Raw genomic sequence first — 26,092 nt, 5'->3', positions numbered from 1 at the left:
AGAGAACTGTCTTCCATTCTATGCTTTGAAAAAAGGAGCCTCCAGATCTCCAGCAAGCCTGGGGCTACCTTGAGAGTTTTGCAAGCAAATGCGAATGCGGAAGTTTCGTTAAGATCCGCCCTAACTTTTTCGATTTTTACCTTAACTACTTGTATTTAGTTGTGTGGTTTTGCTGGTTTGTGGGATTTGAGTGTTGTGGGAGGGTGGGTTTTTTAGAGATCTCTATTATTCTCTCACTTCCTAACACCGTGTTCGCCCCTGGCTCTTATCCCAAGCCGAAGGGGCAGGCGCTGCCGGCGCCCTTGCCGCGCTCTCCTGCCCTGCCCGCTCGCCCTTGGTCGCCGTGACCATGGACCGGGCGCCACGTGGAGCCCCGCGCTTTTGGCCGAGATACGCGGAAAGCAAAGCCTAGTCCAAACGCCTTTCTCCCCGTCCAGCCTTCCCTTCTCCTGGGGAGCACAGAAAGTTTTCGGTACAAATAGTGCAAATGTGTTTTATCTTCCCTTTTGGAGAATTTCTCCTGCTGCCGTCTCTTTGGAAAAATGAACACATCTTCCCCAGCCCTAGGAGGAGACTGGAGACCCCCTCATTCTCTCTTCCTGTAACCCTTCAAAGTCGTTTAAAATTACTTTTCCTGTCTTTCGGCCATCTGTCAATGTCACATCCACGCCGCCTGCTCGGGGTGGAGGGAAGCAGGAGGCGGATGGGAAGAGTCCCTGCGCGTCCCCAGTCCCTGGCGGAGTCGAGGGTGCTCCCCTACCCCGCCACCTTACTGCTGTACCCTCCATCCCTTCCCCCTCGGCCCCAGCGCCAGTCTGGCTCCGGGGGGCGAGGCGTGACCGCCGACCGGGCTCGTCCTGTCGCCGGGTGGCGACACGAGGCGTCTCCTGGGCGAGCTGGCGGGCTCCGAGCACGCATCTCCCGTCCAAGAGGAGCAGCGGGGCCGTCTGCTCAGGGTGGGGTGAGAAGAGGAAGCAAAATGCAGAGAGGGGCTTAGGACGTAGCCTTCCTCCTGAAAGCTCACTAGTCGCCGTAATCTTCTTCCTCGGCGTAGGGAGCACTAACTAACCTTGCCGTGAAGATTTTTGCGCTGCGGAAGGACGAGAAAGAAGGGAAAGAAAAACAAATACAGACTCCTGCGGTGTTGACAATGCTTCGGGAAACGGGGTGCTCGTCTTTCTGGCGTGACACCCCGCGATAAGGAGAGGGGGTGTGCCTTGGCCTCCGCGCACCGCCTGGCCGAGAGGCTGGGACGCGGGGCGACTGGGGAGGCTCCGAGCCCTCTCCTAGTTCTTCCCTGAAACGAATATATGGCCGAGCTTCACTGGCGAGAAATCCAAAGTTCAGTAAAGGCACAGCTTCGGTAGAAGGGCAATTGTCACGGCTCTCTTCCCAGCTGGATGAAGTTTAGAAGATTTATTTTTTTAATTATTTTTTTAAATTTTATTTTTATTTCCCGGAAAAATAGAAGGGATTTGTTAGCATGTAAGTAACTGAGTTAGAACAAGAGCCAAACTCTTCAGTATATAAATTCTCATTATCAGCTTTCAGCCTAGCAAAACTAGAGCCATTTGCTTAACTTAATCTGTAACATATGTTTGCAGCAGTAGCAGATTTTAGTTGTGTGTGTGTGTGTGTGTGCGTATGTGTGTGCATGCGTGTGTGCGTGTGTGTCTGTGTGTGTGTGTGTGGTTTGGAACTGATCAAGTTGTAAATTTTCTGCCTGAGGTTTTCAGCGCCTCCTAGTTACAGCGTAACACCTATTGAGAGAGAGAGGGAGACTCCACAAAAAACCCACGGCACCAAATCCGAATAATCCGACCCAAAATCTCCAACAAAGTTTATCAGTTAGGCCACTCCAACTCCTTCGGATTCATCCCACTGGGAAAGGAGCTGCCACGTTTCGGAGAAAATTAAAAGAGCAATTCAGTATCATCCCCACCATGCTTTATCTGCGTGATTCAATGTTTACCATTACTTTTTTTCCGTCTCATATACCAGTTCTCCTCAAAGTACCGCAGGAATGATGCAAACGACAGAAACCTCCCTGTTCTGTTAACAGCAATAATAACATCAGTGACAGCGCTCGTGGTGATCCCACAGCAGACCGGTGGTTTAAAGCCTCATTCACTCTGTTGGCTTTATGTCCCACAACAACTTTTAAAAACATCTGTCCAGCAAGAAGATGATTTTTTCCATATATAAGTGGCACTTAGTCTTTAAATATGGGTTTATAACAGAGCCCTAACAAAGTGAGAAGAGATTTTTGGGAAATATTATACACACATAATTTAGTGTTATCAGTCTATCTCGGCTACAGACGCTTGCCTTGGAAAAAGAAAGTAATAAAAATTACACACAGCGGCTTAAAAAGGCCCGTGATTTTTTTTTTTTTTTTTTTTATCTGCACTTGGGATGCATCATGATTGCGTGGATTAGTTAATGGCAGAGTGATACAGGGGTAACTCCAGAGGACATTCAGGATATTCCTGACAGACAAACCCCCGGGAGCCTTTTCCGCGGCACATCACTCCCAGCCCGCGGACCCGCGCCCTTAGCCGTGTGCCGCCAAGGCCCGAGGCGGCTCGCTGCGCATTTTAGGACACCGACGCGAGAGACCTCTCCCCTCGCCTTCCCCGCCGCGGTACACAGCGGCACACGCCCCCGTGCCCCGGTGTGTGCCGGGGCGCTGGGCGGGCGCGGAGGGGCGGCGGGGCGCGCGGGCGGCGGTGCCGAGAGGCGCAGCGCCACCTAGCCCCCGCCGCGGGCAGCGCGGGCAGCGGCGCGGAGCGGCGCGCAGGGCGAGCGGAGCGGAGCGGGGCGGGGGAGGGGAACGCCTCTTCGGCAGCGGAAGGGACGGCTCTGTCCTTCTTTTTTAAAATCGCTTTTGATTAATCCCGCGTGAACACTCCACGGGTTGTGGGTTTGTGCGCGAGGATTCGTGGAGGGAAGAGAGGAGCGCACCTGGCTGTTCGCCCCCAGGACTCGCCAGCCCCGAACGCACGGGGTTAAAAAAAAATAAAAAAAATAAAAAAATAGACAAAAAGCCAACCAACCAACCAAGCCACCAAAGCGCCTCCTCGGTGCTACCATGAGGAGCAGCGGCGCAATCGGGGTACGGGGCGAGCGCGCCCAAAGAGCAGAGATTTGTCAAGGGGAACCGAATAGGCTGCTTTAAATGTTACTTGATAGCAGCAGCAGCGCCTTGCGTGAAACCTAGAAACTGCCAGTGCCCTTATCTTCAGACAGACAAACAGGCGAACAAACTTTACCGGGTGTTTATATCCTCCTCTCAAAGACAGCTAAACAAAGGCAGGGAGTATTAAATTACCGCTGCGAGTCCCGTCCCATCGAGTGTCACTCTTATTTCTCACACTTATGGGGATCCCAGGGATAAACACCCTCAAATCAACCAACAAACTAACAAATTCCTTCTACATCGTGTTCGAATTATTTCTGCAAAATAATCCAAGTCGTGGGCTGCGTGCAGACACCGAAGCGTTGTCCTGCAAGCTGAACTGAGGGTTCCACTGCCGAGGAGTCGTTGCAAACCACTCGCCTGAACCGTCTCCAGAGTGTTTGGAGGAAAATTACTAACAGCAATGTACGCATCTGTGGAAAAATATCTTTATTGTTAAGCCTTTCTAGAGGTTTACTCGATTATTTAAAAATTTTCAGTCATGTTCAGACATTTCCTAACAGAAAACCATGCCGGTTTATCTACTGTGATACTGCTTTTTGTTGTTCGGGAGGTTTAATAACTTATTGATTCATTATGTATCTATCATCATGCTAGACTGTTACTGCAGGGTTCTTTCTTTCTTTCTTTCTTTCTTTCTTTCTTTCTTTCTTTCTTTCTTTCTTTCTTTCTTTCTTTCTTTCTTTCTTTCTTTCTTTCTTTCTTTCTTTCTTTCTTTCTTTCTTTCTTTCTTTCTTTCTTTCTTTCTTTCTTTCTTTCTTTCTTTCTTTCTTTCTTTCTTTCTTTCTTTCTTTCTTTCTTTCTTTCTTTCTTTCTTTCTTTCTTTCTTTCTTTCTTTCTTTCTTTCTTTCTTTCTTTCTTTCTTTCTTTCTTTCCTTCTTTCTTTCTTTCCTTCTTTCTTTCTTTCCTTCTTTCTTTCTTTCCTTCTTTCTTTCCTTCTTTCTTTCCTTCTTTCTTTCCTTCTTTCCTTCTTTCCTTCTTTCCTTCTTTCCTTCTTTCCTTCTTTCCTTCTTTCCTTCTTTCCTTCTTTCCTTCTTTCCTTCTTTCCTTCTTTCCTTCTTTCCTTCTTCTTTCCTTCTTTCCTTCTTCTTTCCTTCTTTCCTTCTTTCCTTCTTTCTTTCTTTCCTTCCTATCTTTCCTATCTTTCCTATCTTTCCTTCCTATCTTTCTCTTCCTCTTCCTCTCTTTTTCTTTCCTACTCCACTCCTCCTTCTATCATACTTTCTCCCTTCCTTCTCCCTCTCCCCCTCTTCTTCTCCCTCTAACTCGCTCAGCATTTCTGAGAACAGAAAGCAGATGTGATCAGACAAGCGGCGCCCGGGGTCCCGTGGCGAGCAGGTGCACCCAACTTCTTCACACTCACTGTGAGCATTCTTAAAATGGGAAGTTATAACTGAAAAAACAGAGATTCCTGCCCCTTTCGACCGCGGCCACCTGCATGCTGTGCATCTGCCTCGTGCTGCGGAAATGATGAAAATTAGCCCTTGGATAATAACAGTTTGGGGCTATTTCGACAGGTCGCGATCTCAGCCCCGGTGCAAGTCAGCCGAGGGCGCTTGGCAGGCAGTCTCGCATCCTCCGGACAGGGTGGGGTGTGTGCACCGCCGGCTGCGCCCCCGGCTGATCCCGTCCCTCGGGTGCTCCCCACGCCCGTCTCCCCGGCTGGCAGCGGTGGGGCGGCAGCCAGCGGGGAGGGAGACGGGATGTTTCACCCCAGGGAGGGCTCGGCAGCCGGGGTGTCCGGCTGAACCTCGCTGCTGAGGTTTGCCTAAACATAAAACCTCCTCCGAGATAGAGAGCCCAGCTGTTATATTAACATTGATTTATTGCTTTTAAAAATAAATTTACACACATGCCAACAGCACTCCGTTTTGTTTCCCCAGACTCAAGGATTTATTTTCGACTTAGTCCTCATCTGACAAAACAATGCCCTTTATTACACATCGATGAGAAAATCTGTCTGGTTTTTGGTTGAATTTATCGTTCTGGTACTTGTGGAGACTTCAGTGATACAGCAAAAGCCAAGGTCAGAAAATACACACAAAATGACAGCCAGGCACAGAACAAATATCAATAAAGGAAGCAACATCTAGTAGATGCTATTATCAACCCTTCTAGAGTCCATAGGCAGCCAGGATCACAATTAGAGAAGGCAAAAACCTTTTTAGCTTGGAGTGTGCAGGTAGTTTGCTTGGGGTTGTTTTGATTTGGATTGGTTTTTTTGTTTGTTTTTGGTTGTTTTTTGTTTGTTTGTTTTTGTTTGGTTGAGGGCTTTTCTGTTGTTTTGTTTTAGGGGTTTTTGTTGGGTTTTTTTGTTCGGTTTGGTTTGGGTTGAGTTTTTCTGTTTGTTTGTTTGGGGTTTTTATGGTTGGGCGCTTTTTTTGTTGGTTTTTTTGTTGGTTTGTTGGTTTTTTTTTTATGGTGAAGACTGGGTCTTCGTTCATTTGCAGGACTAAGAGAACTCTAGTATCCCACGGTTTTGTGCAAAGACAGTCCGTGAAATAGATCTACAGTTACTGAAGGGAAGAAATACAGGGTTATCCATACTATGCTGCCTTATTTCTGTGCAACACCCAATTACCAAATATATCTGATGGCCGAACTCAGCGGAATTAGATTATACTTTGAAACAGCTTTTGCAGTACATTTCATCCGTGTTTTGGTTTTCTTAGTAGGCATTAAAAGACCACTTCTTCATTTCAGAAATACACTGTCTTTGTGCACTTCATTTCACATTCACAGGAGGGGAAAAAAAAAAAAAAAAAGTTTTGACATCTTGAAGTGAGGTCAAAATATTTTTTAAAACCTGTGTACTGTATTCCTCATTTGTTCCTTTCCCCGCCCTCCCCCCCCACCTGATGCTAATCTATTATTTTAAAGCAGAAGTTGTTGGCACTAACGAAAGCTCCTTCAGTGGAAGTGCAGACAGAGGGATACTTCTGCAGTATTAGGAAAGTAAAATAAGATGTGGGCAGAGTGTGAACAAATCCCTTTCCTTTCCTTTCCTTTCCTTTCCTTTCCTTTCCTTTCCTTTCCTTTCCTTTCCTTTCCTTTCCTTTCCTTTCCTTTCCTTTCCTTTCCTTTCCTTTCCTTTCCTTTCCTTTCCTTTCCTTTCCTTTCCTTTCCTTTCCTTTCCTTTCCTTTCCTTTCCTTTCCTTTCCTTTCCTTTCCTTTCCTTTCCTTTCCTTTCCTTTCCTTTCCTTTCCTTTCCTTTCCCTTTCCTTTCCTTTCCTTTCCTTTCCTTTCCTTTCCTTTCCTTTCCTTTCCTTTCCTTTCCTTTCCTTTCCTTTCCTTTCCTTTCCTTTCCTTTCCTTTCCTTTCCTTTCCTTTCCTTTCCTTTCCTTTCCTTTCCTTTCCTTTCCTTTCCTTTCCGTTGTGTTCTGGACTCATTCTCACAAACTGATTTCTCAGAGAAGCATCTAGTAATCACTTTAGAGATGTTCAAATTAGGGCACTCTGTCTTTTCTATCACTAAGTAAAGATGTGACAGGTTTCGTTATCGGCAGCAGAGTTAGACCTTTGTAAGATACTCCCTTTCTTTTCCCGTAAATACACCATCTACAAATAAAGACCTCCTGTCTTAAAGGCGTGACTCTTCTCTATGTCTCTGTCCAGTTTCTGTCCACTGTCTCCACATAAATGAAAACTCTGTGTCATTTAACATATTTAATTTTTTTTTTTTTCAGACGGTTAGGGTTATGTGTTGTTTGGTGTCATATTTTTTTCTCTTCAGAAATTGTACTATGCTTTTCCCTGCAGATCCCTAAGTCCACAATTCCCTGGATAAGCCTCGCAGGAAAAGATACCCAATCACCCCGCTAAAGTACACAGCAGAGGATCTCTGCGGATCACTGGATATTGCCCTGCCCGTGTTAGCGGTGGTTTTCTGGTCGGGCTCTGGGGTAGGAAGGGGAGGGAAAGGATGGAAAAGGGAGGGGGAGTGTGGGGTGAGAGAAGAGAAATTTTTAAAAGCACCCTGACACTCAGAAAGGGGCTGTTTCCTTAACACCCACGGGACAGGCCTGCCTGCTCTGCCACACCACGGGCATCTGGAAAAGGGTACAGGGACCCTTTGTGGGGTGCAGAAACCGCCCCCCGCCCCTACCAAAGCTGGCTTCCCAGACAGTCTAGGGTAGGACACAGGATTTGGGGGCCGCTTAGAAGTTCCCCCCTAAGACCTGTATCTGAGTAGTGGGGCTAGAATGGACTGGGATTTGATGTTCTTCTGACCATGCCCGCACCCCAGGCCGGCTCAGCCCCGCGGTGCAGCTGCACACCCAGAGGTGCCTCCCCTCCAGCCGGTCAGTCGCCTTGTAGTGTGACCGCCCGTCCCCAGACTTGATAGGTTTTGTCATCTCAATTCGGGCAATGCAAGGAGAGAGGAAGCACCCCGAAGCCCTTTCCAAGGGGGAAGCAGTGGAGGGTCGTTTTGGGTGCAGAGAACATTTGCAAAGCGCTCCGGCGGCTCCTCCGGCAATGGCTCTGGCCTTTTATTGCAGAAAGGGTAAAGAGAACGTGGGTGCTTGCAGATCCCGATCCCTCTCTCCTTACAAAGGGCAAAGCTTGATAAAATAGCCCGTCTGTGAAAATCGCCGGGAAGCATCGGCTGTATCCCCTAGACAGAGGTGGAAGCTGAGGAAGGAGAAAGAGGAGGGAGTTGGATCGCACCTTCTGGGCATCTGGTCTGAGAAGAAGAGGAAAACGTGTTGAGGATGCAGGAGACTAAAATCTGAGTCGGAGCAGTACTAACCACAGAATCCGAGGCCGTGCCTGTGCACATTTCCGTCTTGACATTCAATTAAATTACAGCTAATTCCTCTGTAAATAATATCGTTGGGAATCCTTCTTTAAGATTCAAGAATGTCTGAGGTTTAGTAGCTTTTAAAACGTCAGTTCTGAATGGCTTGTGCAACGAATGGCTACCTTCAAATCTTAAAACCTTTTAAAATATGCTATACATATGGATTCCAGTTTATCTCTACCTATTTCTTTTTAAAAAGAGGGAAACATTCTTAAAAAGCTACTTGTAACACTTTATTTTAGTAAAGCAGATGTTAATTTTTTTTCACATATCATTTTATGACCGAGTACATATGTAAATTGGAAAGTATCCAGAATGCTTCTATTATTTGCTAAATGATTTTTAGCTGAGGCATATTATTTCTGGCACAACCAAGGTATAGGTTACACCAATAAAATAAACATCTGTGATTTTGGTAGGAGAGGAAATAAATGTGAGCTCCTATAAAAGCAGGGAAAGCGGTCGTGTAGAGGGAAACACACCTGCAAAGGAGTAAATCGGCTATTTACACAGCCGCGCAGAAAACAGGCTCTCTGCCGTAGAGTTAAAAAAAAAAAAAAAAAAAGAAAGAAAAAAAAAAAAAAAGAAAGAAAAAGAAGAAAAGAAAAGAAAAAAAAAAAAAATAAAAGTCCTGGAATTCCGGGAGAAAAATGAACGCGACCCTGCCTTCTGATAACATATCCCAGGCAGTGGAATAAAAGCCTTGGAATGTTTTCTAGACAAGGATTGCGCTCTCTCTCCCTCTCTCTCCTCTCTTAAAAGCTGAGTGTTTAGCTCGCAGGAATATATTAGCCACGGTTTCCTCCTGTCAATATTTAAGAATTCCCAGAGACTTCAAGAGGCTGAGTTTTTCCCTTTTCACAGCAAAATATCTGTGAGAGATGTTTGTGTTTGCAAGGAGTTTTACGAGGGGTCTGAGTTCATAAGAAGAGCAAGGCATAATGCACCGGCATAATAATTAACCGTATGCAATATTTATTGCCGTGTGATGTTTGTTATCATGTAGGCAAGTGCACTCAATTGAGGTTTAACAAATATTGATCAAATATAATGAACAAATATGCATATGTATTATTTATCTGTGCATACATGTATACATACAGCAGGAGCATCTCGTTACTGAGGATGAGGAGAGCTGTCTGCCGCTGCTCCTGCCTTCCTCTCCACCCTTTGCCAAGAGGGCTGCAGAGAAGTTAGGTTTTGGGGCTTTTTGTAATATAAAATACCGCAGATACAGAAAAAAATGAAGGTCACCAATAAATTTGGTCTCAGCATGGAGTATAATTGTAACAAAACGCTGTTGAATAAAAAAACAAAGATCTCACTGGCTGGGGCAGCATCGTCGCGAACCATCTGGTGCATATTAAAAGCAGTGCTGTAAATATAGCTGGAAACTAATGTGGTACCAGATCCTATAGGCGCAGGGGCCTGCCGAGCTTTCCATATGCTGGATGTGTGGATGGCGCGGCGCACGGAGGGAAAGGTGTCGCATCGGCCAGGAGCTCTTAGGGCATGATTTTGCATAATCCTGATGGAAGTTTGTCCCGACAGAGAGGGGGAAGGAGGCAAGGAAGGCAGAGGAAAGGCCTCTCTGCCGTCCTGCTCCGTCTCACCACGATAGGGTATGCGGCTGTGACGTCACTTCGCATCAGGGCCCGGGAACAAACGTGACCCAGGCAGAGCTCATCTGTTTCTCATCACTTGGGAAGTTTCTCTCGCGCCCCTCCCACCCTTCTTGCCTCTCCCTTTCTGGCTTTTTTTTTTTTTTTTTTTTATTCCCCCCCCCCCCTTTTTTTTTTCCCTATCCCCTACCTAAACCGGGGCAGGCCCCTTCCCCATCGCCGACCGCAAGCCATCCTGGCCCTCGTCCCCGCGTCCATCCCCGCCGCGGCCCGGGCTCCCCGCGGGGCAGGGACCGGAGCTCCAGGCGCACTCCCAGGCGGGGTGTCCGGCCCCTGACCCCCCCCTGGGCCTGGCTCTTCCCTTCCCCCCCCATTCCGATGCCATTGTTCACGCTCGCAACCCAACTTTGGCTGCCGATTCAAAGCTCGGCAGTCCCCTGGCTCCTGCATTGTACTGAGGGTCACTTACTCTTTTCTCGGAGTTAGGCTCTGCTCCTTAATCTCTCCTCTTCTCCGCTCCTCATGAGCTGACGCGTCCTCCCCACGCACCCGAAGCTGCCACAGAGGCTCGTCTTGACAAACCTGCTGCTAATCTCGGCCCAGTGCAACCAACAGAGAAATAAAAAATCCCTCTCGCTCTCTGCTACCCCACACACCTCCTTCTTTTTTTTTTTTTTTTTTTTTTTTTTTTTTTTTTTTTTTTTTTTTCCTTTTCCCCCCTTCCTTTTCTTTTCCTCCAGGCTTCATTCACCTCAGAGCGCTGCCGCCTTTAATTATGGGAGATACATTTCTTCCCTGGGAGTCATTCATGGGGATTTTTTAGGTGGAAAGACGTTTCAGCAGAGTTATATTTGAGCAGGGACCAGTGCCCTATATCCAGAGGCTTTGAGTGAAGTGCAGATTGAGACATATCGGGTTCCCTATAAAAGGATCATTTCTTGTGGGAGGTTGGACACGAAGTTTGGACTCGTGACTTGCATTCCTGAGAGACATGCATATTTTAAAACAACAAAGCAAGCTCGGAAGAAGGCTTAGAGGAGGGGAGGGGGGGAAATAGAAGAAAAAACTTAAAGAAGTTACTAAGTTACAAACATCTGTCAACATGGACCAATTTGTGTGGCTCTCAGGGGGAAAAAGAAAGTACCTGCTATTTTTTTGTATCACTTCAGGGAGTCTCAGCTACTTGCTGGAAGTTGATGTGGCTCTCCAGACGCTAAGAAATGCAGTTTGGCTCAAAACTGGGAGCTTAAAGCGCTTTAGTGGCCTGTGAATTTAAATCCCAACTCCTTCTTTATCGGCTCTTTGCGTGGAGCTGCTTCAGCGTTACAAGGGATATCTCACCTCTCAAAAAGAACCCCGGGTGGGGGAAAGACAAAAGGAGAGCAAATAGGGCGACTCGTGTGTTTGTTGAAGGAAGCCACTGGCGCACCCGATCCCGCAGTGCAGATAGAGGAAAAATGAGAAAACAAGGTGAAAAAGAGCAGTCCTGAGTTGCTGTGAACCCTGAGGGAAATAGGGAGGCTGGGGGCCACGGGCAGCACCCCCCACTTCAGCATCCTAAGGGGAAGGAAGGGGTGTGCATACATATGTGTGTGTGTGTGTGTGTATGTATAAATGACGTGTCGGGGAGGTGAACGGGAAGGGCTGGCCGCAGGCAGCGGCAGGTGGGGCGGCAGCTTGCGGCCGGACAGCAGGGCACAGAGCGCTGCACGCAGGGCTGCACGCCGCAGCGGTGTGGGCAGCAGAGGCGCGGGGGTCCGGGCTGCTGCCGGGAGTTTGCAGACAAAAGGAGAAGGCCTAATGGTGAGCTGGATATCTCTGTTAGTTGTCAGCGCTGGTACACGGCTGCTGGGAAATGCTAATCAGCCCTCGCTGAGCGGGATGCAGCCTAGGTTGACTCCTGGCACACGCACGCACATGCACCCGGGCTGCTGCAGGGTCTCTGACACGCACACACGCACATCTCGCTCCTCAGTGGGGTCGACCGTGACCCCCGCGCTTTGGTCTGGGCTTTGTTTGGTCCAGTGGTGGTAAGATCCACCTTAAACGTCATACACAGCAAAAACCTTCCTAAATAACATAATAGCATAGCTTACAGGCACCAGCCCGCTTCTTCTCTGAGGAGCCTCCCCCCACCTGCTGGTCCCCCTTTCTTCCTTTTTTTCCCCGCTTTTAACAGCTGGGGATATTTTATACCTGTAGTTTTGGATTTGATCCGTTGCTTTAAGTTTGGTGGGGGGTTCTGCAGGAGAGGAGGTGCATATACACTATTATACAGCCATCACTGAGATTACTAACTGCGAATCTCTTGTCAGCCAGACAGTCCAGCTTTGAAACGTTACTCACATTACCCTGATTTTACAAAATTTGGGCTAAGGAAAAAGCGGGGAGATAAAATTTCCCACTGTTCCTTTTACAATTCTTGTCTTTCCTCGCAATTACTTCTATAAAGTGATTGGGCCCGTTACGTGTAGTGTCTTTGTATTTCTAGTGGATGCCAAAGGAGAGATCCTGACAACTGTCCTCAAGCCTTCTCTGGAGTACCTGCACACCCTGCTCCACACACCAGCCCTTGCATCCCAGTCACCATCAAAACCGGTCTAGCAAGAGTAGCCAGGGTCCCCACCTTTTTGTGGCTCCGGCAGTGTCAGGGAGGGGGTCTTTCCTATTCTTCCTCACAGACAGAAAATGTAATTTTGTTTTTCAGGTGGCCGCACCTTGCACTGGGACCGCCATGGGAAAGTGTCCGGCAGGGATGCCCTCGCTTCAAAAAGAGAAGAGCGGTGGGTGGCTCCATAGCACTGTCAGAGACGCCTTGGGGGAAAAGGCAGGGAGGAAAAAAAGGCAGGATCTGTGAACTGGGACCCCCTCGGGAAGTGGTCGCCTTTCCCATCTTTGCAGTTTCAGACTTGTTCCCCTGCTATTTTGCGCTGAAGGTGCTCAGACAGGAGAAGGGGCTGATGCTGAAATGCTTAAGGGAGCATTTAAACCCAGAGCCTTCAATGAAGGAAGAAAGAATGGGCGTGGAGGTGGAAAAAAGTTGGAAAATGGATTCACTGACAAGTAAGGATAATAAATGAGAGGCGCTTTCAGATAGATATCTCAGTCGTGAAATTGCACCCAGCTGGTTGTGTAAGCAAACAAATAGTTTCATGTTAGAGACTCTCGACTTGTGGCTTGATGAATAGAACACGACAGAGGTAAATGGCTCTTTAACTCATTTAGGAATAAAACTCTTTGGCTTCCAAAGTAAGAGATCTTGTGACACCATGGGTCCCGAGCAAGTACTTTAACAAGAGTTTTATTAGTTTCAACTTCTGCTCCTGGATCTCCCCTGTCGTTCACATCTTCCCCCACACCTCTGTCCTTTTCCTTTTTATTTATTTTTCTTTTTAATGTTTTACTCTTTTTTGTCTTTCTTTTCTTGCGTCCCTCTTTCTCGCTCTTTTTTTCTCTCTCTCTTTATTATTATACTTTTAATACTCCTCCTCAAAAGCACCTCACAGGAGAAATTTTCTCACTTCATCAGCACCTGGAAACCCGGCAGGTTTTCAAGGTACATATCAGATCTGTCCATGGCACCGGAGGGTTTTAGCTTTGGAAATATATTTATTTCTAATTATTACTGCAGGAATCACGGCAGAAAACTCATCCTCCGTCTCTCTGACCCTCTGGGGATTAAACAGGGAAGGGTGTCTAAAAAAAAATGTCACACATCGAAGGCAGTGGCTGTGAAGCCAGTGAGAAAGCGAACCTTTTAAAACAAATATATACACACCTTTTGTAGAGGACATGCCGTTTCTGGAATTAGTTCCAAAGATATTAGAGAAACAGAACAAACGGGGAAAAGGGGACCCCGATTTCTGCCTCTCCCAGTAAAGCAGAAAGAGGAGAGGAGAGGAGAGGAGAGGAGAGGAGAGGAGAGGAGAGGAGAGGAGAGGAGAGGAGAGGAGAGGAGAGGAGAGGAGAGGAGAGGAGAGGAGAGGAGAGGAGAGGAGAGGAGAGGAGAGGAGAGGAGAGGAGAGGAGAGGAGAGGAGAGGAGAGGAGAGGAGAGGAGAGGAGAGGAGAGGAGAGGAGAGGAGAGGAGAGGAGAGGAGAGGAGAGGAGAGGAGAGGAGAGGAGAGGAGAGGAGAGGAGAGGAGAGGAGAGGAGAGGAGAGGAGAGGAGAGGAGAGGAGAGGAGAGGAGAGGAGAGGAGAGGAGAGGAGAGGAGAGGAGAGGAGAGGAGAGGAGAGGAGAGGAGAGGAGAAAGAAAAGAAAAGAAAAGAAAAGAAAAGAAAAGAAAAGAAAAGAAAAGAAAAGAAAAGAAAAGAAAAGAAAAGAAAAGAAAAGAAAAGAAAAGAAAAGAAAAGAAAAGAAAAGAAAAGAAAAGAAAAGAAAAGAAAAGAAAAGAAAAGAAAAGAAAAGAAAAGAAAAGAAAAGAACCCCTGCCCCCTATTTCAGGATTTATAAACTAACGCTTTGAATAGTCAAAATGTCCCATGAAACCGGAGGAAGCATGTCGACAGTGTCTCTAATAGCCGTGCACACGCGTTCGCGGACACTCCCTGTGAATGGCTGCGAGCCGGGACATTGCTGGAGGGGGCGGCTGCAGCAAACCCTGACATCCCTGATCAGCCCTCCGTCCCTCTGTCCGTCTGTCGGAGAGTCCATCCAGGCCAGCCAGTGCCACCGTCCCTGCCAACCCTGCCTGCTCCTCCCTCGGCAGCTGGTCACATCTGCTGTCCGAGAGAGAGAGAAGGGGATGTCTGGCTGCCACATCCCACAGGTAATGAGAAAAAAACAAATAAAAAAACCCCAAAACAAACAAACAAAAACCCCAAAAAACCAAACAAACACTCCCCTCAAAAAGAAAAAAAAAAAGAAAAAAAAAGAGAAAAAACACCCCCAAAAAACCCCAAAACAAGAACAACCCAAAACAACCAAAAAAACCACAACCCAATAACTGAAAAACCTCCCAACAAAACACCAGCAAAACCAGAGGTCCTATTCAGCCCTTTCTGTCAGATAAAAGACATTTCTGTCTTTGTGTAGGTAACCAACCAGTCTCCTGCAAGTGAACCCACGCGGAATCCACTTTCCTTGTATTACTTCTGCTGCCACTTGCAGGGACCAGACTTTTCGCGAGAGACCCTCTATTTACCTCAGCAGGAAAAGAGCCTTTTGCATCTTGATCCGTCGATTTTATTGGTGGCGATGAGACAGGTCACTCGTGATGGGGTCCCATCCCCACGCTCCCTCCCCAGTTCTACTTTATTTCGACGGGTACGGGGAAAGTGGGGCTTATCCTTTACTCCCACCCCTAGAGTGGGCTCATCACCCTCCTCCTGCAGATGAAGAAGGCGGATGGAAGCCGAGCCACCCAAAAGGTGCCCCAGGGGGCAAGGGCGTGTCGGGAAACCCCGGGAAAGGGGAAGCCGCATCCCATGACGTTCACGGACAGGCGGAGGAGGTGCGCGCACACAGACGACCCTCGCCTCGGCGCTACCCCTGCCACCGCCGGCAAGCCCCCCTCCTCCTCAGCTCGGGTTCAACCTACCACTTAGCAGCATTTCCAAATATTTATTCGATTAAATGTATAGAAAAGGCCTAATTGGGCGGTGGGAGGAGGCAAGCTAGTTAGCGAGGTGCTAAGAGGACTGGAAAGGAGGGCTTTGTATCTACCGTGCCCCGAGCAGGTCCCTGCGCGGGGCTGGGGTGGGAGGGTCGCCCCTCTCCCAAATCCCACCGACCCCCTGCTTTCTCCCCTCCAATCCCCACCCCGGCCTTTGAAGTGCTGCTGCTGCAGCTGCTGGCGAGCACGGAGGGGCCGCGGAGCCCTGCGCGGCAGGATGCAGGGATGCCAGGGAACTCCCTGCCGACTCCTCCTCCTGCCGAGCTTGGGAGCCGAGGAGCCTCCGGGGACAGCGCCCAGGCCCCCGGCAACAACAAGGCAGAAGAAATGTAGATGGGGTTGGTTTTAAAGCAGTATATTGTAGGTTACGAATAAGTCGGCAGAAACTTGCTGAGGGGCCCCAGCCCGTCTCCACATTCACATATTAATTTTTTTTTTTTTTTTTTTCCCCAGCAAATAGCACTCGATGACGCGATGATACAGTACTTTTAGCTGCCATATGAATGCCCGAGAGGCTGCAGCGTGGCAAAGGAAAACATCCACTGACACAACGCAGACTGGGTAGTTAACACTTCAGAACTCGATACCGTCTTATAAGCAAAGTTTAATAAGGGATTGAAACACTTCTTTCTAGGCACATACATGGAAATAAGTGCATCTCGTACACCTCCTCTACACCTGCAAGTTTCTTGGCAATCCGTGGGTTATTATTATTCATAAATATGAAAATTAATTGAAAAATATCTACGAAAAAGTTTATCTGTTTTCATCAGTGGAGTAACACTGTAATGAATTTATTTACATCTCACTGGAAGAAACCAAGACCTGTTTTTCTCTTCCTATATCCCCATTTGTTTTGTTTATTTTTAGATGGAGGGGGGGGGCTGGTTTTTTGTTTTGTTGGTTAGTTTTTGTTGTTATTTTTGGGTTTGAGGTGTTTGTTTGTTTTGGTGGGTTTGGGTTTTTTGGGTTTCAGTTTGTTTCTTTTCTTTGGTGTTTTTTTTTGTTGTTGTTGTTCTTTATGTATTTTTGTTTGTGTTTTTAACTGCTAATTCATCTGGATCCCAAATCACCCATCCCACCATAAAGCAGTGCTGAAAATGCTGCTTTCAGCACCTCTCATGTCTGAGTATTCCCACTCACTCCCTGTTGAGAGCCCGGAGGGGCTGCCGGACCCCCTCTCTCCAGGGAAGGCCCCGGGGAAAGGGCAGGAACAAAGCTCTCACTCATGCAGTGTCCAAGTGAGTGACAAAAGGGAGGATGTCTGTCTGTCTGTCTAATTCCCGAATTCTGTGCTCAGGTCTGGAATTAACCAAGTCCCTCCCCTCCCAGCACCTATGAATACAGGCCATTTCTCGGTCCTGAATGGGGTGATACCCCCATAGAGGATCTGGCCGTAATGTTGATTATCCAGCTATAACTGTCTACTGTACAGAGCTGCTCTCACCTCAGATCTGCTGCGCCTAGAATATTAAAAACCCCAAGTGAGTTGAAGAATCTTGTTAAAGAAAGAGAAAAAAAGGGGGGGGGAAAGAAATAAAGAATGAAAAGAAAAAAAAGGGTGGGAGAGATTGAGAGAGAGCTAGAGAGAGGGAATGAGAAAGAGGAGAGTATGGAGGACAGCAAATTAAAAGGAAAACACTGCCCATGTCTTCACAAACTGAAAAGTCTACCTCATCTAGGCTTGTTTGGAGGGAACAGGAGGTGTCTGTGTGAGGGGGACAATGTTATTTTTAAAGATCCAGCTTTATTAATACATTAAGAAAGAGCTCCCTTGGTAGTATGTGTTCTTACAGCTCCGTCTCAGATCCTATAAAACATTAATGCACTGAAAGCTGTTACAGAGATCTGCGCGACCAGCTAGAAGCCTTTACCTTCAAAGGAGCTCCATTACAAAAACGATTTTTAATTTTCTGGGAAAAAAAAAAAGACAAGCTGAAATGAAAAGGGGCTTTTGGCACAGAGCTCAGGCCCTGGCAGTGGGTGGGCCATGGTGTGGGATGTCACAGCCTGTGTTTTCTGCATGGCCATGGCACATAAGCACACATGAAATGCACTAGCTCACCACCCAATGAGCAAGCATCCAGCTGGATTTCTATATTAATGGAGTGGGAATACCCTCCACACACAGCAACTAGAGTTGGGAAAAAAAGCAAGAAATCTGTTCTGGCTGACAGTAAGCACAAGGCATGCACACTGGAGCAGGTATTGGGGTCTGTGAGCCCTTGGAGTGAAAAAGAAGATAAAACCAAAAAAACCCCTCAACCCCATGCCAAGCCCCCAGAAGCTGAAACCCACCAGGCTTGGAACAAACAGGACCCATGGCTGGAGTATGCCTCCTGCTGCATGGGAAGAGATGATGGCATATGGTGACTTCAATCCATGCCCACAGTGTCTGAGAGTAAAAAGTAAGGTGTGAACTCAGCAGAAAATCCAGGTGTTGGGAAAAGGTGTTTCAAAAGGGGTAGGCCAGCCTGATAGGCCCATCAGCCTTGGTGGAGAGTCTGTGGTGCAGTCTCAGTAAGGCGAGGTCACCTAAGGCATCACACTGCAATTCCTTCTCCCTCTTTCTAGGCCTTGACAGCTCAGACCTAAGCTTATACAGTCAAGTCCATTTTGGAGCATCCCATAGTTTACATGACTTGGTTACCCCTCCCAAGTATTTTTTAAGTTCTCCTTTTTAGCACCAGTAAAGGAGTTAAAAATGTGGGGAGATTTTTGATGTTACTGTTTATGTTTTTTTCTTGGTTTTTTTTTCTTTTTCTTTTTTTTTTTCTTTTTTTTTTTTTTTGTGAATTGTTGGCATGTTTCAAGCAACAAGACTCATGGGTTGTGGGGTGATAAGTTGGGGTTTTTTTTGCTAAATTCTTTTATTTTTTTTAAATTCTCACTTCAATTTTAATTCTTGAAGAACAGCTTTGACAACATATATCGCACTCATTATAAGAAGCAAAGGGTTATATCAAAAATTATTAGTATAGAATCACAGGAAACCTGGTTTGGAACCAGAAAAAAATACAAAACAGATATAGATACATAGACACAGGACAACTGTTTTATAATTATTTGGAAAATGTTATTTTCCCCTAATTCTCCTTTCTTTTCCTTTATGCGCATACGATGTTTTAACTTTTACCAAAAATGAAAATAAAGACTAATATATTACAAAATGAGTAACAATGTTCATGGTAAGTGTTTGCGCATGGAAAATTTGTTGTTGTTTGCTTGGTTTTGGGCAGGTTTTTTTCATTCTACACAAGGTTCAGTTCAGTTTCAATGCTTTTTTTTTTTTTTTTTTTTTTTTTGTTGGTTTACTGTACAGCATATATCAACAACAGTCCACAATAAATCCTGGAAGATCCAGTATCCCCTTCAGGTTTGATTAATATCCCCTCAATACTCATTTTTTTTTTTGTCTCTTTTATTAATATTATTTATTTCTTTTTTCCTCCTCTCCGAAAGAAAACAAACAAACAAAAAAAAAAAAACCCAAAAAACCCAAAATAGGCCAAAAAAAAAAAAAAAAAAAAAAAAAAAAGGCAAAACATCACAACCTCCACGGACGACAGGTCCGTCCTTCTCCCCTCCACGGCCACATCTCTGCTCCCACTCGCCCTTTCTTTTGTTCAGTGTCCACCTCCCGGGCCCCCCCCGCACCCCGACTGCCCCTCCGTGCGAGCGTTCCCCTCTACGCCGCTCCGCCGCCTCTCTGCCGGGGGTGCGGGATGGGCTCTAGGAGCACTGGATGGACATGTAAGGCCAGTTGAAGCTGCTCCCCGACAGTAGCATATCCCTGATGAGGGTTTCGATGGGGGTTTTACCTACCAAGCGGACGAAGAAGAGCTGCTCGATGACGGAGGAGGAGACGGTGCGCAGGGAGGGCAGCCGCAGCAGCAGCTTCCCGAAGCGGCTGGGCTGGTTGGGGTACTGGCTCCGCACGTACTCCTCCAGCGCGCACTGCGATTTCTCCTGGAGGCTCTCGATGTGCGCAGCATCCGACAGGCCGCAGGCGTCTGCCCACCGCACCGCACCCGCGGAGGCAGCCGCAGAACGGCGGCAGGCGGGGGGAGAGTGGAGGGAGGAGGTGGAGGAGGAGGAGGAGGAGGAGGAGGAAGCGGGAGGGAGATGGTTAGTGGCTGGGAACCACACGGGGAAACGCCGCGAGGATGGGGGGCAGCCCAAAGGCGCACTCCCCATCCCATCCTATCCCACCCCATGCCACCCCAATCCCATCCCGCGCATTGCTGCCAAAAAAAATAACGCGACCTCGCCGTGCCTCGTCTCCACCGTGGGTGTTTTCACCCAGGATGCGATTGGGGTGCCAACACCAAGCTCGTCCCAGTCACACACACACAGAAGCCCCCACACTTCCTTTTCACATTCCCCCCACCGACACTCCGCGCTGTCGAGCCTGGTTTCTGCTCCAGGGAGCCCATCACCAGGATGCTGGAAACCTGGACCAGCCCCCTTAAATAACGCCGAGAGGAGGAAAAGTAAGGTATTGGGGATAATAATAATAATGATAATAATAATGATGATGATGATGATGATAATAATAATAATAATAATAATAATAATAATAGTAGTAGTAGTAGTAAAAGTAGTAGCAAATAACAGTAATAAGATAAGCAGAGCCGCACACAAGCAGAGTGAGACACAAGGAGTTTGTTGACATGGCTGCATATCACAGAGAGGCAGCGACTGGGACCTGCAGCGACCGGCAGGGAGCCGGCTGGGGGATGCCGTGGGGCATGGGAGTCTCCTCTGCTCCTGCCTCGCTGCCAGCGATCGCAAATTTGCCACGTCTTTGCGGGCTGTGTGATAAATCCGGTAGCAAACGGCTAGGTTAGTCCCAGCTTGTGCTCAGCAGGCGTCTGTAGCTCTCAGACACAAAGCTGGGGAGAGCTGCATCAGCTAAGCCTTGCCTAAATGAAACCAGAGAGACTACTTCTTTATAGGTCCTTCTGGCACCCAAACTGTCTTGCACCTTGCAGAACTACGTGAGCTGGGCAAAGGTGTACTAATCCAAGAGCAGAAACCTTTCACATCCACGTATTTGCATCTGTACAAGTTATTCCGTGTACATAGATACAAAAAGAGAGGTATGGATGCATCTGTGCATTTGCACACGCACACAGAGACACTTATAAGCACATATCCTATCTCTGAGAGCACATAACCCAAACCAGAGTATAATTGTGCACCAGCTGTTTGTGGAAGGACTTCCTAGGAAACTACAGTCATGGAAAAGTGGTGGGTATGCCCAGATGGTTGAAACAACCCATATTGTTTCAAAGATTAAGAATGGATATTGAAAACACCAAACCAAAATAAAACCCAAAAAAACTAACCAAAAATACCAACCAACAAAACCAAAAAAACCTCCAGCCATCAAGATCAGAGCAAGGCGGTCAGCTAGTGGTGCAGTTTAACAGATCAAAGCCAGACTTTGCTAATATATAGATCCATATATGAATTAGTTAATGGCCCCCAAAAAGACATGATAAAAGTGGGAATGTAGAGCTGTGACCCTGGAAAGACACAATAAATTAACAAATTATTTAAAGCTAAAAATAAAATAAAATAAAATCCGTTGCACCAGCATTTCTGAAGCTTAATTCTTTCCTTATCAAGAACTGATTTTACAAAAATTTCTGAACACCTTCATCTACAACACTATGGCCTCAAGCAAAAATACAAATAAAACAAGCCATAATTTAGGAACTTCTGAGGAGGAGAACCTTTGACCCGAGCTGCGGACTTGGCATCCCTCAGACACACAATTATCTGAGCCAGGCTGCTCTGCTAATCTACACTCTACCTTTAATGCAATGATATTTTGCAACATCTAAAGCACCAGGTTGCAACATATATATCTATCAAAAGCTGGGGCCTGTTCTTGTTTGCAATACGTATCAAAACCACAGACCTGTTCATATGTTGATTGCCACAAATCACATTCCATATTTACATATATCTTGCTATTTTACATGCATTATCTGCCCATTATGCATTAGGATCCTATTCAACTTCCAAACAATGCAATATGAAAGGGTCTTACTGACACCCTGGCAGGGCTTTTTTCTTTATGTCCCATATGTCATACCCTTAAGGTTAGTAAAATATTTATCAGACATTTACGATAAGTGCACCTATAAGTGCAGGTCACTGGACAACGTGGATGGGGAACTTGCTCTCTAAAAGGGCATCAGTCTGATGGGTGTGTGTGTGTTTGAAAAATTTGCCATGGGTTTTGCCTTAGACCCCCAAAAACTCAGAATTTTCTCATGCCAACAGTATCTGTTTGGCTTCAATTATTTTAAATGGTCTGGCATACGCCTTCACTTGGGCTTTATTCCGCAGCCCTAAGTGGGGGTGAGAAGGCTCAATTCTCCCTTCAGAATGAGATTAAAAATAATAATAATTAAGGGATCCACAACTCGATTAGATTATGCAGCCCAGAGAGGTGCAATCCATGGGAGAAATAATGCAATCCATGTTTACCAAAGGTGAATTATTATTCCATCTCAGAAAGTGGGCTAATGTGAAAATCCTGTGTGTGCCTTGTTTTTTTATATGGCAGTGTGTCAATAAGGGAAAGCTCTATATTTCTTCCTGCAGTCTATGGAAAAGAAATTATGTAAATAAATAACCATTACTGTTCAACACACTCCAGCCTTCCCCTTTGTAGTGGTGGCAATGTATTTCATGTTACATGTTCAGAAGAGTTTAGTGTTCAGAAAATATAGACATAATCAGCTGGCATCTAACTAGAAATCAAAAGTTCTTATTGCGCTGCAAATAGATTTATTTGATTTATGTTATCTGTCTCTGTCTGTTCCCAGAAACATTTATTTATGACGATGAAAAGGTAGATGTAGGAATTAATAATGCTAAAGTTTGGCAGCAGGGAGAAGGAGATGAGGGCAAAAAGGAGGGTATGGGAGAGAAGAGGAAAGGAGGCAAGAAAGGAGCAGGTTTGGGGTTGCTACACAGCTTTTGGACGGTGTCCAGAATTTTACTGATTAAATACATGCTCTCTGGAGCCCAAATGTAAAAACCACAACAGGAGAAATCCATGCCAGTTTTAGATACTTAGTCCTTAGTGAAGGACTTTGGACAATATGCCTAAAAATGTCTTTACTGTCACTTAAAGTTTGTTTCAAAGTTGGAGGACTTTGCGAAAGGCTTCCCATGAATTCCCCTCTGAATACGCAATGAAAACAAGTTTAGTGAAAAGTGGTAATGTGCAGATGGGGGTAAGGAGTAGTAGATTACTCCTGACAGCAGTATTCCCATTTTCTGAGATGCCCCGTGTGATCCTACTCTGAAATAATATTTTTGTTCCCCTCCTTCATTCTCCGCTCCACTGTGGGAAGAGGCTTCTCCCCTCACAAATGTTATTACATTTGTTTTTATTATATGTAAATGAGGGGCTCCTCTAAGGCCACTTCCCATTTTTTTAGCCAAGGTCAATTGTTTTGGAAGTAAAGGGGGAAGGCTGGGGGTAACAGGGAGAGAAGAGGAAGAAAAAAAAAAAAAAATATTCCCTCAAACACATCTCTGTCAGGGGCAACTTTCTTCACAGGGCCTTTGGCAAGTGGAAGGGCTGAGGCACAGGCCAGACGTTTTCCCAGCTCTGCTTGGGAAGAATCTCTCCAAATTGTGTCTGGGGAAAAAAAAAAATATTCTCCTCGACTGTCCCTGAGTATTGATGAGCTCCCTGAAATGAATGGGAAAGGAAAGTCTGGGAGTCTGCAGGCAGGCTGTGGAGTTAAATCACCCTGATAAATGCAGGCAGGTCTCTTTGTCACTCTTGAAAAACATGTTTCCATCAAGAAGACTTATTATGATAAAATACATTAAAATGTCGAGTTGGCTATTCAGTAAATCTTCCATTTGTTTTAAGATTTGCACATTATCCTTTGCAAAGAAATATTCCCTCTAACGCTGTGAGACTGCATTTGCACTGGAAGTAAAAGGGGGCAGTCACAGTACATGTCTCCGACCACCCTGCATACAAATTAGATACTCCTGTCTAAATAAATTATCTGATGTTCAAATCGATATTAATACTGCATTTGCTACATTACAATATAGTGCAAATTTAGGAGTCATTTTAATACAATGTAAATACTATCTTTCGTGCTTGAAAGGCAACAAATATTGATGGATTATAAACTGCTCAGTGTTAAACAAGGCCTTTGAACGATTTGCCATCTTTGTTCAGGAATGCTTTTAATTTTGCCTTGGCCTGGTTTTAAGTCACATTTATCAGAACTGTTTAGTTATTGCTAATCGGGAAAAGAGGGGAGAAGCTCGTACAAGAGTGGAGCTAGGGCATGGGTTGAGGTGGTATAAAAATGAAAAAGAAATAATAATAATAAAAAAAAAAACAAGTAGGAAAGGTGGCAATTAGCCACATCATGATGATAATTAGAATAATAATTAAAAAATTACACTGCCCAGACTCTTATCTTGCCTTGTTTCCATTTCCTATATTTCTTTCACATAGTTCTCCTTTGATGTTTATAAATTCTCCCTTGCAGGTTACAATAATAGTATATGTATTATATTCTTATAGGCTATGACCAGAGCACTTCAAAGGCAATGCTAATGCAACTTTCCTGCTAGTTAATTCAAACCATCTATCACAGGGAAAAATTGTTAACATGCATGTTTCCACCGCCTACACTTAATTTGATTTTGGTTTTTAGCATTATTTTTTTGGAGGGGCTGTGTGTTAAAAAGCCTGTATCAGTGGCAATGAGGGAGAGGCTGATCCCTGGACCGGAGTGTACCCCCATCAGGTGCTATGCCTCTTCGGCCTCCAGTCCCTTTCCTTTAAAAATAATTATATTTAAATATATTTTCCTAATTTTCCCATAGGTGGTTGGGGGGGGGGGGGGGGGGGTTGCTCTTTTTTTCTTTTTTTTTAGACGTCTCACATCCCCAACCCGTCCCCTCACCTGAGGTGAAGAGGACGATGGCTTTCAGGCAGCTGTATTCAGCCGAATCGACGTGCAGCGCCTTCAGCTTCTCCACCTGTTCCTGGAAGATGCGGATGTGGTCCATGAAGGCGACAACGCGGTCGGCCGACATGGGGGAGGCGTGGAGGCCGGCGGCGGCCAGGAGCGGGGCCACATGGAGGGGCATGGAGCACTGGGCAGCATTGAGGACGAAGAGCTCGCTCCAGGTGAGCCGCAGCAAGGCCACCTGGTCGGTGATCTGCAGGTCGGGGAAGAAGGGGATATTGCGGGCCCACTCGACGGCGCTGAAGAGCAGACGGGCGGCCAGCTCGCAGATGTTCTCGATGCCCATGATGTTGTTGGGCTGCATGCACTGGCTGCCGTAGCGGGAGGTGGGGTAGGGCTCGGCCCGCAGCAGGAGGGAGATGTATCCCGAGAGATAGCAGTGCCCGTTCAGGGGGTCGCCGTTGGTCAGGGCGTACTGGCCGGGGTTGGGTTGGGTGGGCGGCATTCTTCCTCGCTGAACCGCTGACAAAAAGAAGGAGAGAAGGAGAGGAAATGTGCATCCAGGAGGCTCGCAGGCATCGCCCCGGCAGCGCTGCCAACCAGCCGGAGACAATGCCGGGCTTCTTCCCCTCCCCGCCGCCGCCTCGCCCCCGGCACACGCACAGGCACGGACAGACAGAGGCATGCGGAGCCGGGCAGCTGCCCCCGACCTGCACTGCGCCCCCCGCCCGGCCCCCGCTTCGGCCCCGGCCCCGGCCCCGACCCTTGCTCAGGCAGCCTCAGCCCAGCGGCAGCCAAGCGCGTTCCACTCCCCCCACCCCCGACCACAATGCAGACAGGCTTCACAAAATAAACAGATTAAAAAGAAAGGGAAAAAAAAGAAAGAAAAAAAAAAAAAAAAAAAAAAAAAAGCCAAGGCAAACAAGTCAAATCCGCACACAACCCCCTCTTCCCCCCTCCCCTCTCGCAACAAAAGAAAGCCCCGCACGTAAAAAAAAAAAAAAAAAAAAAAAATCAAAGAAATCCTCCGGGTGGTGAGAAAGTAGAGTTAAAAATCACAGCCAACTGTAAAAAATATAGTCAAGGTCTGTTGTGAATCCCAGCCTATTGCCCTGATACCACTGAAATTTACAAGTGAACTGATGTGTCTCTTTTTAGAATAAAATATTAAATAAAATAATTCATAAAACCAAATGGGTTCATATTCTTCAAAAATACCTCGTCGTTACCCTTCAAGCTGGAACAGGTCGCAGCGTTCCAGCTCCCCACTGCTAACTTTATTACACAGAACCAGCTTTCCATAGAGTCCCCCCCTCCCCCGCCCAGCAAAGTTTTCCCTGCTAAAAGGAAGAGAAAGGTTAAATATTATCAAGGGAAAGGGGGAAATAAAACAAAAATGTCCGAACTTACAATAGCCAAACATTCGTGGAAAAAAAAGGGGACGGTGTAATTAATATCTTTGGTGAGCTGTTGCCACTGCAAAAGCCTGCAGTCAGCGTTGCACAGTGAATGCACAAGCTTGCAACTGCAAAAACACTGGATTCATTAACCATCTCCACACAGAGCGTAAGCATGCCTCGAGTCCCGAAAGCTGACCAAAGTTGGTGGGGTTTTTTTTGTTGTTTTTTTTTTTTTTTTTTTCCTAATGTGTGCGTTTGTTTTACTCCATCAGTGCCAGCGTTTGCAGCCGCTTGCCATGTAAACAAATGTAACTTCAGGGGAAGATAGGCTACTCAGGCTTGTACCCTGCAGACACAGACACACACCCGCACAACCGCACACGCTTGCTGGCACACACCCGCACATGCAATCACTCATGTTTCCGGCGTGCCACATTTTCCTCAACTTTCTCTTTTCTTCCCCAGCGAGCCCTCCTCGCCA

At 46.6% G+C, this 26,092-nt stretch overlaps 1 protein-coding gene across 1 annotated transcript in view; it reads right to left on the bottom strand.

The window, feature by feature from the left end:
- Positions 1-15,820: 15,820 nt before the first annotated feature.
- Positions 15,821-26,092, bottom strand: part of LOC111941698 (COUP transcription factor 1) — an 11,460-nt gene continuing 1,188 nt past the window's right edge. The window contains exons 1-3 of the mRNA XM_023944862.2: positions 25,622-26,092; positions 24,206-24,733; positions 15,821-19,249 (exon numbers count right to left, since the gene is read on the bottom strand). The exon at positions 25,622-26,092 is cut by the window's right edge and continues 1,188 nt beyond it. Coding sequence (XP_023800630.1) covers positions 18,969-19,249; positions 24,206-24,733; positions 25,622-25,634 — 822 coding nt within the window. The 5' untranslated portion in view covers positions 25,635-26,092 and the 3' untranslated portion in view covers positions 15,821-18,968. The remainder of the gene's footprint in view (positions 19,250-24,205; positions 24,734-25,621) is intronic.

The sequence above is a fragment of the Cyanistes caeruleus genome, chromosome Z (genome assembly GCF_971803275.1).
Source record: "Cyanistes caeruleus chromosome Z, bCyaCae1.hap1.1, whole genome shotgun sequence".
Taxonomy (NCBI): Eukaryota; Metazoa; Chordata; class Aves; order Passeriformes; family Paridae; genus Cyanistes; species Cyanistes caeruleus.
This window is presented reverse-complemented; position numbering and strand designations above follow the sequence as displayed.